This window comes from Dendrobates tinctorius, unplaced genomic scaffold, assembly GCF_039654945.1.
Source record: "Dendrobates tinctorius isolate UK_male_01 unplaced genomic scaffold, ASM3965494v1 ptg000117l, whole genome shotgun sequence".
Lineage (NCBI taxonomy): Eukaryota > Metazoa > Chordata > Amphibia > Anura > Dendrobatidae > Dendrobates > Dendrobates tinctorius.
Window position 1 is genome coordinate 3220018 of NW_027361785.1, and position 14983 is coordinate 3235000.

A 14983-nucleotide genomic window follows, 5' to 3' on the forward strand; every position below is an offset into this window, starting at 1 on the left:
CCCCTGATGTGCCCAAACAGTGGAAACCCCCAATTCTAACTCCAACCCGAACCCCAACACACCCCTAACCCTAATCTCAGCCCCAACCCTATCCCTAGCCCTAACCCTAACCCTAGCCCTAACCCTACCCTAACCCTAGCCCTAACCCTAATGGAAAAATGGAAATAAATACATTTTTTTAATTTTATTATTTTTCCCTAACTAAGGGGGTGATAACGGGGGTTTGATTTACTATTTCTGGCGGTTTTTATGTTTGGCAGCTGTCGCACGCTAAGACGCTTTTTATTGTAAAAATAGTTTTTGCATCACCACATATTGAGAGCTATAATTTTTCCGTATTTTGACCCACCGAGTCATGTGAGGTCTTATTTTTTGCGGGACGAGTTGACGTTTTTATTGGTACCATTTTCGGGCACGTGACATTTTTTGATCGCTTTTTATTCCGATTTTTGGGACGCAGAATGAACAAAAAACAGCGTTTCATGAATTTCTTATGGGGGAGTGCGTTTACACCGTTCCGCGTGCGGTAAAATTGATAAAGCGGTTTTATTCTTCAGGTCAGTACGGTTACCTCATTTAGGTCGTTTTTTCATGTTTTGTCGGTTTTATGCAATGAAAACTATTTTATATAAAAAATAATTATTTTTGCATCGCTTTTTTCTGTGAGCTATAACTTTTTTATTTTTTCGCTGATGATGCTGTGTGGCAGCTCGTTTTTTGCGGGAGAAGATGACGTTTTCAGCGGTACCATGGATATTTATATGCGTCTTTTCGATCGCGCGTTATTACACTTTTTGTTTGGCGGTATGACAATAAATCATTATTTTTTGCTTCGTTTTTTATTTTTATTTTTTAAGGGGTTCGCTAAAGGGGTTAACTAATGGGACAGTTTTATAGGGCGGGTCGTTACGGACGCGGCGATACCTAATATGTGTACTTTTATTGTTTTTTTGTTTTTTTTATTTCCAAAAAATGGATTTATTTGGGGGAATATTTTTTTTTTTTCTAATTTATTTGGCGATTTTTTTTTTATTATTTTAACACTTTTTTTAATTTTTTTTTTAACTTTATTAAATAGTCCCAGATGGGACATCACTGTCCTGTGACAGATCGCTGATCTGTCACATCACAGATCACTGTGACAGATCAGCGATCTGTCACAGGCAGTGCCGAAGGCTTCCTCATGCCTGAGCTTTGCAGGCACTGAGGAAGCCAGCTTCCTGCAGGCCCCTGAAGGCCCCCGTCGCTATCTTGGTTTCGGGGGCCTGCAGGAAAGGAGCCCCCCGCAGCAGCGCTGCACACTGCGCTGCCGTGGGGGGCTCAGGGAAGCACGGAGGGAGCCCCCTCCCTGCCGATGCTTCCCTTTAACCCCCGGTACACCGCGATCGTGTTTGATCGCGGTGTGCAAGGGGTTAACGTGTCGGGGCGGTCCGTGTCCACCCCTGACACATTGTGCCGTGTGTCAGCTGTGATAATCAGCTGACACCCGGCCGCGATCAGCGGCGCTCACCGCGGTAGACGTACTATCCCGTCCATGGGCATAGGGGCCCGGGTCCCATGGACGGGATAGTACGTCTGATGTCAGAAAGGGGTTTAAAGCACTTCACCTTCATATTAAACGATGCAGGTATCTTTTAGCAGTGCAGGGGTTTATTTGCTCAGTTGAGAGCTCCTGGAAGCTTTCCTGCATTATGGCTCTCAGCTGTTCACTGTTTGCCACTCCCATCTCCTATGTAATCTGGGCAATGGCAAGCACTCATTGCCAAAGCTAGCTTTTGCTGCATGGTTGGAGGCTGTTGATTGGTGGTGGTTATTTGAGAAGGTGTTTGGTGGAATGTGATTGTTGCTAGGTTTTTGGTATGTGCTAATTTCCCCTCCTTCTCCTACTTTAGTTTTACCCTATCCTCCACTCCCTGCTGCAATCCTCTGTTGCTTTTGTGAGTATATTTGTATGATTGGTATTTTCCTCTATCCCTGTTTGTATTACCTTGTTACAACAAGAAGGAGAACAGGGAGCACCACTAACAGGCATGGTAATTAGAAATAGGGGTGCTGCACAATGCATAGAATAAAGCAATAAGTAAAAAGAGAAAAAAAGGCTATGCAGCATTAGACGCACACCCAAGAAAATATATGTAGTGAAAAAATATACAAAATGTATTAATAGACAACAAACCACACGTCAATAAAAACAATTAAAAAACAGAGCACATCACAAATTGTCCCTTTACACAGTAGTATAACACAATACAGTATCAGGTTCAAATTACAGAAATATGGTACCTGAAGCAACACCCCATATATACAATACAATAATTGCAGAAAAATTGAACAAAACCCTAATCTGGGCGTCCCCAGAAAATCAGTTAGCAAGAGACCCCATCTCCCTAGAGACCACAGCAAGCCTATTAGATACTGTAAAGAAACCTGCACAGGCACCTGAATAGAGCATAGTCCCTTGTGGGCAATAGGTTAAAGAAAGAGCTGCCATATAAGGTAGCAGGGAGGGAAGCAGATAATGAAGGGTTAAAGTGAAAAGACTGAATGGGTGGTTGTATCACCATATAGAGTAGTCCATGGTAGGGCGTCAGGAGTCAAAGTGTCAGGATGATAATAGTCCCGGGACCAGCGTGGTGTGGGAAACCCCATGCGTATTGCTGCTAAACGCAGCTTCGTCAGGGCTTGTAGAAATCCATGCACATGCTGGGGAAACCATCGCATTCAGAAATAGCCAGGAATTTCTACAATAGATTTGCCACACGCTCACTGAGCAATATCCCTGAATACTGGGGTCACATGGGGGTGCTAACCTTTTACAGATGATACATGTATAGATTCCCTTAGAAGCATTATGCTTATGAATGGCTGAGAAGCATTTGTGAATAAACTCGTCCTACAGAATCTGCTCCCAGAGAGTTAGAATCAGTCAGTAAATGTAACACATTTGCAGTTGTTATAAATGCATAAACAATGAGCATAGATAACAGTAATAGATGCCACACTAGACATTTATAAAAACACAGTAATAAAACAAGCAATAACCCACGGTGTGTTTCCAGTTTTTCCCCACTAGGGGTCACTGTAGCTCAAAGGTAAAACCTCTCACCCTGCTTTTCAGGAATGGATGACACCAGTGAATTTGCTTGGCAAATCTTTTACACCGCAGTAAACAAAGTAGCAACTTGCAACCGCTAAACCCCAGGTGTCATGAATACAAGCCGCTGCTAAACATGCGTCAGTGTGAAGCACCAGTCACATTGCTGTACTCGATGGCTTACCTGAGAATTTATGATCCGCACGGTGGTTTTGTTTCCAACGTCTTTCTCATATTTGTGTGTTGGCGCGGAATTAAATCGCAACACGGCATCGTGGGCATCTGTGCAATGTAAAAAGGGTCATTATTAGGCTGTATTATAAGATTAGTGGGATAAAGCCCAAATCTCTACACAATGAGACGTGTACAAAAAACAATGCGACAGTTGTGTCACTATATATTATGTGAGGTGACGCACGCTGCTCATCTAGTGCACAAACAGCAGACAAATTCTTGCTTCTTCACACACCAACCACACTAGAAGCCACTTTATCTCCCCAGCAATGCACACATTAGGTGGACATTCTGAAAGGCAATCAAAAAACATGAGGAGGCGCCATAAATCGAATGTAACAGGAGAACACCACGGGCGCCATAAAAGGAATGTAATAATTTTTATTTCTATAGCGCCAACATATTCCTCAGCACCTTACATATTAGAGGGGACTTGTACAGACAATTTATACATTGCAGAATAATAATGAAGCTTACAATCTATGAGGAAATAGGGGAGACAGGAAAGGTGAATCGTAAAATGTGCTTGTATTCTATGGTCCAGCCATCAATATAATAAATAGAGTACTCACATAACGCTGCATGAACCAGTCACCAGCCAGCATGTGTACAGGTACGGACACAGGGGGCTAATAAGCGGAGGGTGTGTAAACAGATGCTATGAGGGTCCACATTTGGAGGAAAATCTTGTAAGAATAAAACGGTAAAACGGGAATAGTTAGATAAATAAGGTGAGGCGATAGGCCAGTCCAAAGAAATGTGTTTTTAGGCAACGCTTAAAACTGGGGATATTGATAATTAATCGAATAGTCCAGGGTAGTGGATTCCAAAGAATTGGCGCAGTGAGGAGACGGGAGTGGAAGGTTCGGATTATCGAGGATGTTATTCTTGTTTATTAGCGGAACGGAGGGTGAGGGTGCGGGGTAGGGTGGTAGACTGAGATGATGGAGGAGATGTAGTGGGTGCTGAAACGTGGAGCGCTTTGTGGGTGAGAGTGATAATTTTATATTGGACTCTGGAGTGGATGGGTAACCAGTGTAATGACTGGCACAGGGTGGAGGCATCGGTGTAACGATCCTGGCCACTGGATTCAGGACAGATTGGAGAAGGGAGGATTTAGTAAGCGAGAGACCGATTATTAGAGAGTTCCAGTCATCCAGATGAGAATGAATAACAGCAACAGTTTTTGTAGAGTTAAAGATAAAAAAAGGTCAAATTCCAGAGAAGTTTTTGAAGTGTAATTGTAGTACCACACAAGGAGATGGCAATATCAGGCATAAGTAAGTTAGTGGAGGGAGGAAACACAAGGAGTTCGGTTTTTCAAAGATTCAGGTTTAGAGGGAGGACATAATATTAGAGACTGAGGAAAGACAATCACTGGTATTTTGTAGTAATAAAGGGAAGATGTCAGCAGACAATGGGTGTCATCAGCATAGAGATGGTACTGAAAACCAAATCTACTGATTGTTTATCCAATAGGTGCAGTATATAAGGAGAAGAGTAGGGGACCTAGGACTGATCCTAGAAGAACCCCGATGGCAAGGGTGAGAGGAGAGGAATAGGAGCCAGCAAAATGTAACAGGAGAACACCAGGGGGGTGCCATAATATAATGTAAGGGGAGAACACCAGTGATGACATAACAAGAATGTAATAGGAAAAAATGAGGGGTAACATAACAAGCATGTAACAGGCGAACACCATGGTCACTATAATAAGTATGTAACAGGAAAAGAACAACAGGGGTGCCATAACAAGCATGTAACAGATGAACACCAGGGGTGACATCCACCATGGGACAGGAAAACAACAGGGGTGATACAACAAGCATGTAACAGAAGAACACCAGGGTCACTATAGCAAGCATGTAACAAGAAAACAACAACAGGGGCGCCATAACAAGAATGTAGTAGTAGAACACCAGGAATGACATAACATGCATGTAGCAGGAGAAGAACACCAGGGGAACCATAACAAGCATGCAACAGGAAAAGAACAATAGGTGCAAGACAACAAGCATGTAAGAGGAGAAGAACACCAGGGGCACCATAACAAGCATGCAACAGTAAAATAACAACAGTGACGCCATAACAAGCATGTAAGAGGAGAACACCAGGGGTGACATAAGAATGTAACAGGAGAACACCAGGGGGCACCATAACAAGCATGTAACAGGAGAACACCAAAGGGCACCATAACAAGCATGTAACAGGAGAAGAACACCAAGGGGCACCATAATAAGCATGAACAGAAGAACAACAGGAAGGGGGGTATAGCAAGCATGTAACAGGACAAGAACACCAGCGGACGATTTAACAAGCATGTAACAGGAAAAGAACATCAGGGGGTGCCATAACAAGCTTCTAACAACACAATTGTTTTTTAATTATTTTAAAAGAAAAATTATTCTATCTTGCATAATCTAATGGGATAAATTAATACTTTTACGTGCATGACAGTCAGAACCCAGCCCCGAGCAATCATTAGCAGCTTGCTCACAATGCACAGTGTACACAAGAAGCTGCCAATCAGTGATGTGGGTAGGATTATATACAGCTTAGAATTATGATCACTGCTATATCTACAACAGATAAAATTGGGATTTTATCAAATCAGGCTCTCTCACCCTTTATTATGCTGCTGTCAAATTAAGTAGCATAAATGAATGGTCACTATGGATGAGACGTGAATTTATTTGTATGACCCTGAAACCAAGGAGCAGTCAAAAGAGTGGAGGCACAGTGGTTCTCCTCGTCCAAAGAAGTTCAGGGTGCAAAAATCAGCCACTAAGGTGATGACGTCTGTGTTCTGGGATAAGGAGGGCATGCTGCTAGTGGACTACCTTCAAAAGGGCTCCACCAACAATGCAAGGTATTACATTGAACTTTAGGACCAATTGAAAGCAGCTCTGAAGGCCAAATGGCGCGTCAAGCAGTCCAAAGGAATCTTGTTCCTGCAAGACAACACCTCCACTCACACTGCACAAGCGACCAAGGCAAAATTGGTGGAGCTGGGCTTCCAACTGGTTGACCACCCACCTTATTCACCTGATCGAAGTCCCTCCGACTATCATCTGTTTCCAAATATGAAGAAACACCTCAAGGTTACCAAATTTCACACCATTTCTAATGCCGTGCCTGTTACAGATGCCTGGTTGGAGGCACAACCAAAATCCTTCTTTTTGCAAAGCTTACAGAACTTGTAATACCGATGTAAGAAGTGTATTGACATCAGTGGAGAGTATGTGGAATAAATGTAAAGTTTCATCTTCACATCTCGTTTCTTTCTGTATAAAGCCAAAGACTTAGCAGCAGCCCCTACATTTTTCTAATGGTAACAGAAAGACTTGGACATCCATATGTCACGGTCTGAGACCGTACCAACCACGGGTCTCCTGAGCCGAATGCACCGCCACTTAGGCTTATATGAGCTGCTCAGTTGGGTGTAGTAGATTGTGCCTTGTGCATGGTCCGAGTAAATCTAGCCTATTGGAAATAGTTTGGATCAAGCACAGTTTTTCAGCTTTATCCCGAAAAACTCTACATTTGTTGCAGTTTACTATTTCTCATTATTTCTAACCGCACGTATAAATTTGTATGTCTACAATTTCTGGCACAATTACCTTGCAGGTGTTCTAGTATAAATCACACTGCTTGCATACTTCCATTTAATATCTAGGTATTTTCCTCTGAACAATATAGCTTCAGCTAAAATATTGCTGACAAGGATAACCTGACACTAACAAGCACAGGCAAGGCATGGATGGATTTGGTCTGCTAACCCACTGCCACATCTAACACAAATAAGAAATAAATACAAAAGATTATCAAATCCAAGCATGGCTATGGGAATCAGTGCGATCACTTCTCCTGCCACTGCTTATTACAGGAATCTTAGGGATTCGTTCCTTTGTTTTTGCTTTGTGCAGATGAGACATTCAACGCATCCTGTACCTGTAGTTTTATCCTTTCCTACAGTGGTCATATTTATTTTTAACTTATGTGTGGCGCCCTTGAGGCTCAGTCGCCACAGAGGTACTGGTGTAGTGCCCCACTGCCTAGGTAAGTTGGGAACTCCTTTCCTCACTCCAACACCTGCATCCCACACACAGGATAGTTCAGCACTGATCACATTGCGGCTCATGCTTAGAGGGTAGCAGAGCACCTCTGGTGATTCCTTGCTTCGTAACACGAGATGTGCTGGGAGGTGGGTGGAGTTGAGATCCATATAAAAGAGGGGTGAAGTTTAGAATTACAGATCGGTCTGGAAGTCAGTCAGTCAGGAGAGTCTGAGGACGGATCCCTCGAAGAGGGATGGAGGAAGGAGTGCTGCAGCTGCCTCAGTGATCTGAGCCAGCTGGCACGGGAAAGAGAACAGAAGGAGAAAGACGTAGCACTGCAACCTAAGCTTCCATAAGAGAGAGAAGGAACAGCGCGGAACGAAGGAGTAGGAGAACAGAGAGGAGTTGTGGGTTGGAAGAGGAACCCTGCCTATAGGTTCTCAGCGCATGGCCGGGGCCCGGTCCCCGAGGTTGTATGGACACTTATGGTTCTGCAGCAGACACCGGTGGAGTAGTTGGCTGTAAATGCACTACTCCCATCTAAGACTTGGGACACAACAGCAACACGGATAGAGAGCCGGGATCCAGGAGGTCCCTGATCAGGCTACAGCTGTCTGTCATACAAGCAGAGTTGTTAGGAACATCTGACAGGAGGAACTTCAGAGTAACTACGGTACTGGAGCTCTTCACACTAAAAGGCGCAATAGAGGAGTCGTTCAGGAAAGGTACATGTTGGCGGAGTGTTGGAGAGGAGAAGCCTAACTTGCCCAGGAGGTTGATTGAGTCTCTGCCCCGGAGGACACGGCATGGAAGCGGGCACCAGTGGTTACCAAGAACCGTGAGTAAAGCGTTGAAACTGCAAGCCCTGGTGTCTTCTAGTCATTGTGCGCCAACACCGTCAGCACCGCTACATCTGGGTATCATCCTTTACACTACCTGTGCCTACACACTGCCCTGGGGCTAAAGCTTCACCTGTGGGGAGCTATACCATCTATGCTGCAGCACACTATCAGCCCCAGAGGATCTGCATGCAGCGTTGGCTTAACATCTTGCTTGCCAAACACCACAGGTGGCGTCACAAACTATTCCATTCCATTAACTACATCCACCACCATTGACATTGGGCGCCCAGGGCCACGGACCGGGTCACTGCTGCTGTGACACATCCCCCTGACACCGGCACTGTACCGAGTACCCCACAGCCCTGGGACAGAGGGCGACCCATATGCACCTTTTAAGACTTCCCAAGTCCGTCCTCATGTTGAGCAGGAGTGATAATACTCTATGAGTGTAGTGAGATAGACCTTTATCCTTTATATACCCCAATATCTTGCATAAAAACAAATACAAATGTGGGTAATAACTGTGCTGCTCGCTCAGAGATACTATAGGAATAAACAGCGATAGTCAGCTCTACATTTTAAGAGCGCACTCATCAGGACCTCATTCTTGGCATAGATACAGGTCCAAGTACCGTAGTAGAACCGGCATTTATCAGACATTCATGGCATATCTTCGAGATTCCATAAATGTTCCAGATGGGACATCCAAATTAGGGTCTGAGCGGAAAGCAACTCCTTTATCATGAAGAAAATACATATAAAATAAGAGATTCTGTCACATGAAACCAACAATAAGTCTTAAATCAAATGGGTTATTAAAAGTTGACTTTCATGTTCCATTGTAAAGAATTACCCATAAAAGTTGCTATCACCTTGGAGATTATACATTTATTTTATACTTGCTACACTTGTAATTTTGTAATATTGGAATATAACACAAGTGTTTAGCAAAGATCACAAGTGTGGAGTTAGCGACACTTTTATGGTCTTCTGCATGAATTGCTACTGTCGTGTATATAGAGATATAAGGTAATGGGCAGTTTACAGAGTTTTCTTGTCTATGTGGATAAACATTGATTTGTGAATTAATGAGTCTATCCGCCTTGGTTTACTAGTTCTACAATGAATGAAGAGAGGTGCAGGTATTTAAATGTATCCATGAAGAATTGCCCAGCGTATCCGCAGCGCTGAGCCTTAACTTGTTCTGAGAAGCTGATGCACTTGCCTGTTAACGATGACACTTCTAATGTATCACTTTTAAAAAGGGGACTCATTTGTGTCAAGCAGAAGAAAAATAGAAAGGAAAGGGAAGCGCATCTAGGAAGTAGCAGTGATGGGATGAATACACGTTAATCACCTAGTGAAGAATTTTAGGTTCCTCCCAAAAAACGATGAGACAATCGAAAGAGAAATCACTGCCCTGACTGAGCTTTTATCCAGTTCAGGCTAAATGACAGCGTCTTTAAGTGAAGATGTGTTAATACGGAAAAGTAGATGCTGCTAAGCTTTCACGATAGGCCCATAACACAGCTGTCACTCTGCATACTGAATGCTGGATACACACAAGGGAGAGCGCGCTTCTTGGTGAAACTCGGCAAGCCTGCTAATGGTTCCTGGACGGCAGTTGTTAGATTACAAAATTACCTACATTGTATAAAATAATTTTTATATACTTTTGGAGTTTCCCTGAGTCTTCAGCTACTGTGAAACCTATCAATCTTGTCCAACTTACTAAAATATATAATTCCAAGCAGTACATCAGTATTTTCCTGCTATAAACACCATGGGATAATTCATAGAAAACTATAGAGGTCAGAATATCAGAGATAGTAAGGATGAGATCAGCTTGTTAGAGCCATGTTATTTTACATAGTTTTAAAACATCTTGGGTACTTTAAACATACTGCCATTTACAGGACTCTATAAATCAATGTATAAGAACAGCAGTGAAATATGCCTGTGTCCGCTGCTTGCATTTTTAAGCTTTTCTTCGGGTTACCTCTAGCTTTCATACCAGAGGTAATATGCTACATTAGAACATTGCCACCTTTCTCTCTTATACAAAAGGAAAACATGTAATACTTTTCAAACATTCTCTAAAAAAAGTCTCAATTATAATTGTCAGGCAAGGGGCCATGCCAACTAGATTGTCACGGGTTTTCCGCAACAGAGGAGCCAGAAGACTGCAGTGTCTGATTTCTCCTACTCCTGCACTGGTTAGAAGCCTTTCACCTTCATATTAAACAGTAAAGGTTTCTTTTAACAGTGAATTGGTTAATCTGCTCAGTTGAGAGCTCTTGGAAGCTTTCCTGCATTAAGGCTTTCAGCTGCTCAATGTTAGCCACTCCCATCCCCTATATAATCTGGGCCCTGGCAAGCACTCATTGTCAGTGGATAGATTCATGCTACATGGTTAGGAAACAAATAAAAAACAAATCTGAACTGAGAAAAGTAAGTTAATGTGTATGCACAATGTAAGTGCATATTAACACATGACCATTAACCAGAGAAAACAAAAAGCAAAAAACACAAATATCCTAAACTAAAAAGTAAAAAATATATATACTGCAAATAATGCATAAAGGTAATAATAATAATAAGGGTATTTAGTAAACATAATTTTGATCAAAATAATGTACAAGCCATCCCGCCACGTCACGGCAACCCCTGTGGGACAGTCCCTACTCTAGTATTTAAAACCTTTTCACTTGCCAAGTGACGTGAATGTGAATAAGAATCGAGCGGCTGAACCACTAGTAACAGCTTAGGCCAGACTGGATGGCTTTCCCAGCTCAGAAAAAGGGCGGTCACACCCATATATGCACTGAATGCACAATGAAATGAATAAAAAACAAATCTGAACTGGTCATGTGTTAATATGAACTTACATTGTGCATACACATTAACTTACTTTTCACTCTCCCATCACTCTCCTTCTTGGTCAAATAGCCCTTACATAGCCTGGAGGTGTGTTTGAGGTCATGGTCCTGTTGAAAAATAAATGATGGTCCAACTACACACAAACCGGATGGAATAGCATGCCACTGCAAGATGCTGTGGTAGCCATGCTGGTTCAGTATGCCTTCAGTTTTGAATAAATCCCCAACAGTGTCACCAGAAAAGCACCCCCACACCATCACACCTCCTCCTCCATGCTTCACGGTGGGAACCAGGCATGTAGAGTCCATCCGTTCACCTTTTCTGCGTCGCACAAAGACATGGTGGTTGGAACCAAAGATCTCAAATTTGGACTCATCAGACCAAAGCACAGATTTCCACTGGTCTAATGTCCATTCCTGGTGTTCTTTAGCCCAAACAAGTCTCTTCTGCTTGTTGCCTGTCCTTACCAGTGGTTTCCTAGCAGATATTTTACCATGAAGGCCTGCTGCACAAAGTCTCCTCTTAACAGTTGTTGTAGAGATGTGTCTGCTGCTAGAACTCTGTGTGGCATTGACCTGGTCTCTAATCTGAGCTGCTGTTAACCTGCGATTTCTGAGGCTGGTGACTCGGATGAACTTATCCTCTGCAGCAGAGATGACTCTTGGTCTTCCTTTCCTGGGGCGGTCCTCATGTGAGCCAGTTTCTTTGTAGCGCTTGATGGTTTTTGCCAATGCACTTGGGGACACTTTCAAAGTTTTCCCAATTTTTCGGACTGACTGACCTTCATTTCTTAAAGTAATGATGGCCACTCGTTTTTCTTTACTTAGCTGCTTTTTTTTCTTGCCATAATACAAATTCTAACAGTCTATTCAGTAGGACTATCAGCTGTGTATCCACCAGACTTCTGCACAACACAACTGATGGTCCCAACCTCATTTATAAGGCAAGAAATCCCACTTATTAAGCCTGACAAGGCACACCTGTGAAGTGAAAACCATTTCCGGTGACTACCTCTTGAAGCTCATCAAGAGAATGCCAAGAGTGTGCAAAGCAGAAATCAAAGCAAAAGGTGGCTATTTTATAGAACCTAGAATATAAGACATATTTTCAGTTGTTTCACACTTTTTTGTTAATTATATAATTCCACATGTGTTAATTCATAGTTTTGATGCCTTCAGAGTGAATCTACAATTTTCATAGTCATGAAAATAAAGAAAACGCTTTGATTGAGGTGTGTCCAAACTTTTGATCTGTACTATATATATATATATATATATATATATATACACACACACACATACACACACACACACACACACGCTATGACTTATCTCGGCTAAGATAAAGCCTAGATCCTCAGGCTACATTCACACTATGGGCGTAGCCAGGATCAAACCTAGGGGGGGCAGAACCTCATACTGTTCCGCAGAATTTCATACTGCACACCTCAGCTGCTGCAGAACCTCATACTTCACACCCCTACACTTGAAAATAAAGCCTGCACCTTAAGAAGATGTGGTGATGAATGCAGTCTATTTATTCCAACTATCAATTGATGTTGATGTGTTACTGAATACGAGCAATGCCTGTCCTTGGCGTCCTTTTGGGCAGCTATGAGGTGTACCTGACTGGTGCTAAAAAAAAAGGAGTGTTAGTCTGTGTGCTATCCGGCTTTCATTCTTTTTGGTACATATATGATATGGATAGACAAATATGGATAAATGGATATATAGCTAGATAGAGCAGATTTCTAATCTGCTTTTGCTATTGAAAACATTACCTATGAGCTCAAAAACCTTTCAGGTGATGCGGTTTTTTAAAAAGCTGATCTGCTTTTGCAACTGAAAAACGTATCCTCAAAAAACGCAGGAAAAACGCTGTGTGTGAATGTAGCCTTAGATCAGGAATAGAACAGTCATTTATAGGACATTTCATAACTTTCCCAAATTCCTATGAAAAAATATTCAGCACATTCTGCATTGTACTACTGTACCCAATTTATTATATATTTTAGGAGTCGGAGTCAAACCATTTTATACCGACTCCAACTCCACCAAAATGAGCACCGACTCCGACTCCACGACTCCGACTCCACAGCCCTGATTATAAGGGGCCACTCAATGTGCAGTATTATAAGTATTATACTGATGTTTCAATTAATTCTACTTTTATTGATATCTATTTTTATTTTTGAAATTTACCAGTAGCTGCTGCATTTTCCACCCTAGGCTTATACGCGAGTCAATAAGTTTTCCCAGTTTTTTTGTGACAAAATTAGGGGGGTCGGCTTATACACAGGTCAGCTTATACACGAGTATATACGGAACATGAGCAGAGCACCTTCTTCCACATGCTAGCTGGATCCCCTACATGGCTTTTTGCAAACTGCAAACAGGACTTCTTATGGCTTGCTTTCAAAAATGGCTTTCTTCCACTCTTACATATAGGCCAGATTTGCGGAGTATATGACTAATAGTTGTCCTGTGGACAGATTCTCCCACCTGAGCTGTGGATCTCTGCAGCTCCTCCAGAGTGACCATAGGTCTCTTGGCTGCTTCTCTAATTAGTGCTCTCCTTGCTTAAAGGGAACCTGTCAGTAGGATTGTGCACAGTAACCTACACACAGTGTCAGGTCGGCTCCGTTATACTGATTAATATGATGCCTTGGTTGATGAAATCCATCTTGTGGCTGTTGTTTAATCTTTATTTTCAGTTTTGAGTTAATGATATGCTCGTGCTCCGGGGGTGGCCTGTGGAGATGTGACTTCATGTGGTGCTCTGATTAGCTATTCTTAATGCAGAATGATGACAGGTCACTGATCCCTCAGTGTACTGCCCCCTAGTTTACATAATGAATATACAGTATGTACATGGGTTCAGTGATCATATTGACGCCACAGGTGTGTCACAGAATTTTATACCATTGGGCAGTGAAGAAAAATAATTACATTTTTACCTTCAAAATTTTGTTTAAGCCGTAGATTTTATATGTTCACACGGGAAATTGGCACCAAAATTTGTCCCACAATTTCTGCTGAATATGGTAATACCTCATATGTGGCTGTACAGTACTGCTTACCATATGGCGATACTCAGGAGGGACGAAGTGATATCTGCTTCATGGAGCGCAGATTTTCCTACAATAGTTTGCAGACTCCAGATACAGAGCCACATAGTGCTAGAAGATCATAATTCGCCCTGAAGTGACCCCATTTTTAAATTATACCTCTTTGAGAATTTACAGGTGAAGTGACGATTTTGACACCATGGCTGATTTCCACAAAAAAGCAGCAGTGGATATTGCCAACTGAAAATTGCAATCTGCCATTGCAATGTCCAGTAGGTTGTAGTCCCCAGTATGTTGTTGTGACCAGTATATTTTAGTGTTAAATATGTTGTAGTACCCAGCTCATACTTCTGGAGACTTGCATCCGTAAATTAGGCTGGCTCTCATCGCTACAGAAATGCCAAACATGTGGACACTTAATGTGGTTTAGGCACACTGGGGCTCATAGGGGGGCATTTGGATTTGGGAGTGCAGAATTTGCTGAATTTCTTTTGAGGAGCGAGGAGCCATTTAGCTTTTTCAGAGCCTTTGTACTACTAGTAACGAGGAAGCCCCCTATATTTCTGATAACAGATGACAGATCTGAGTAGGGACTTGCTTTTTTGTGGACTGATTTGAAGCTTTTGTTGGGAACATTTTATATAACATTTGGGATCACATTTTTCCTGCACTCTAAGCTGATCACTTATATTGGGGTTTCCATTTAAATGTCCGTGTGACGTGATTCAGATAAAAGCCCATAGGGATCCATTCACTATAATTAGGCAGCATAGTTATTCTCTACTCCATCTTGCCTCTGTTCAGCACT

General features: G+C 42.4%; 1 protein-coding gene across 1 annotated transcript in view; it reads right to left on the reverse strand.

The window, feature by feature from the left end:
• ST6GAL2 (ST6 beta-galactoside alpha-2,6-sialyltransferase 2) overlaps window positions 1-14983 on the reverse strand; it is a 235391-nt gene that overhangs the window by 62736 nt on the left and 157672 nt on the right. The window contains exon 4 of the mRNA XM_073590483.1: window positions 3279-3376. Coding sequence (XP_073446584.1) covers window positions 3279-3376 — 98 coding nt within the window. The remainder of the gene's footprint in view (window positions 1-3278; window positions 3377-14983) is intronic.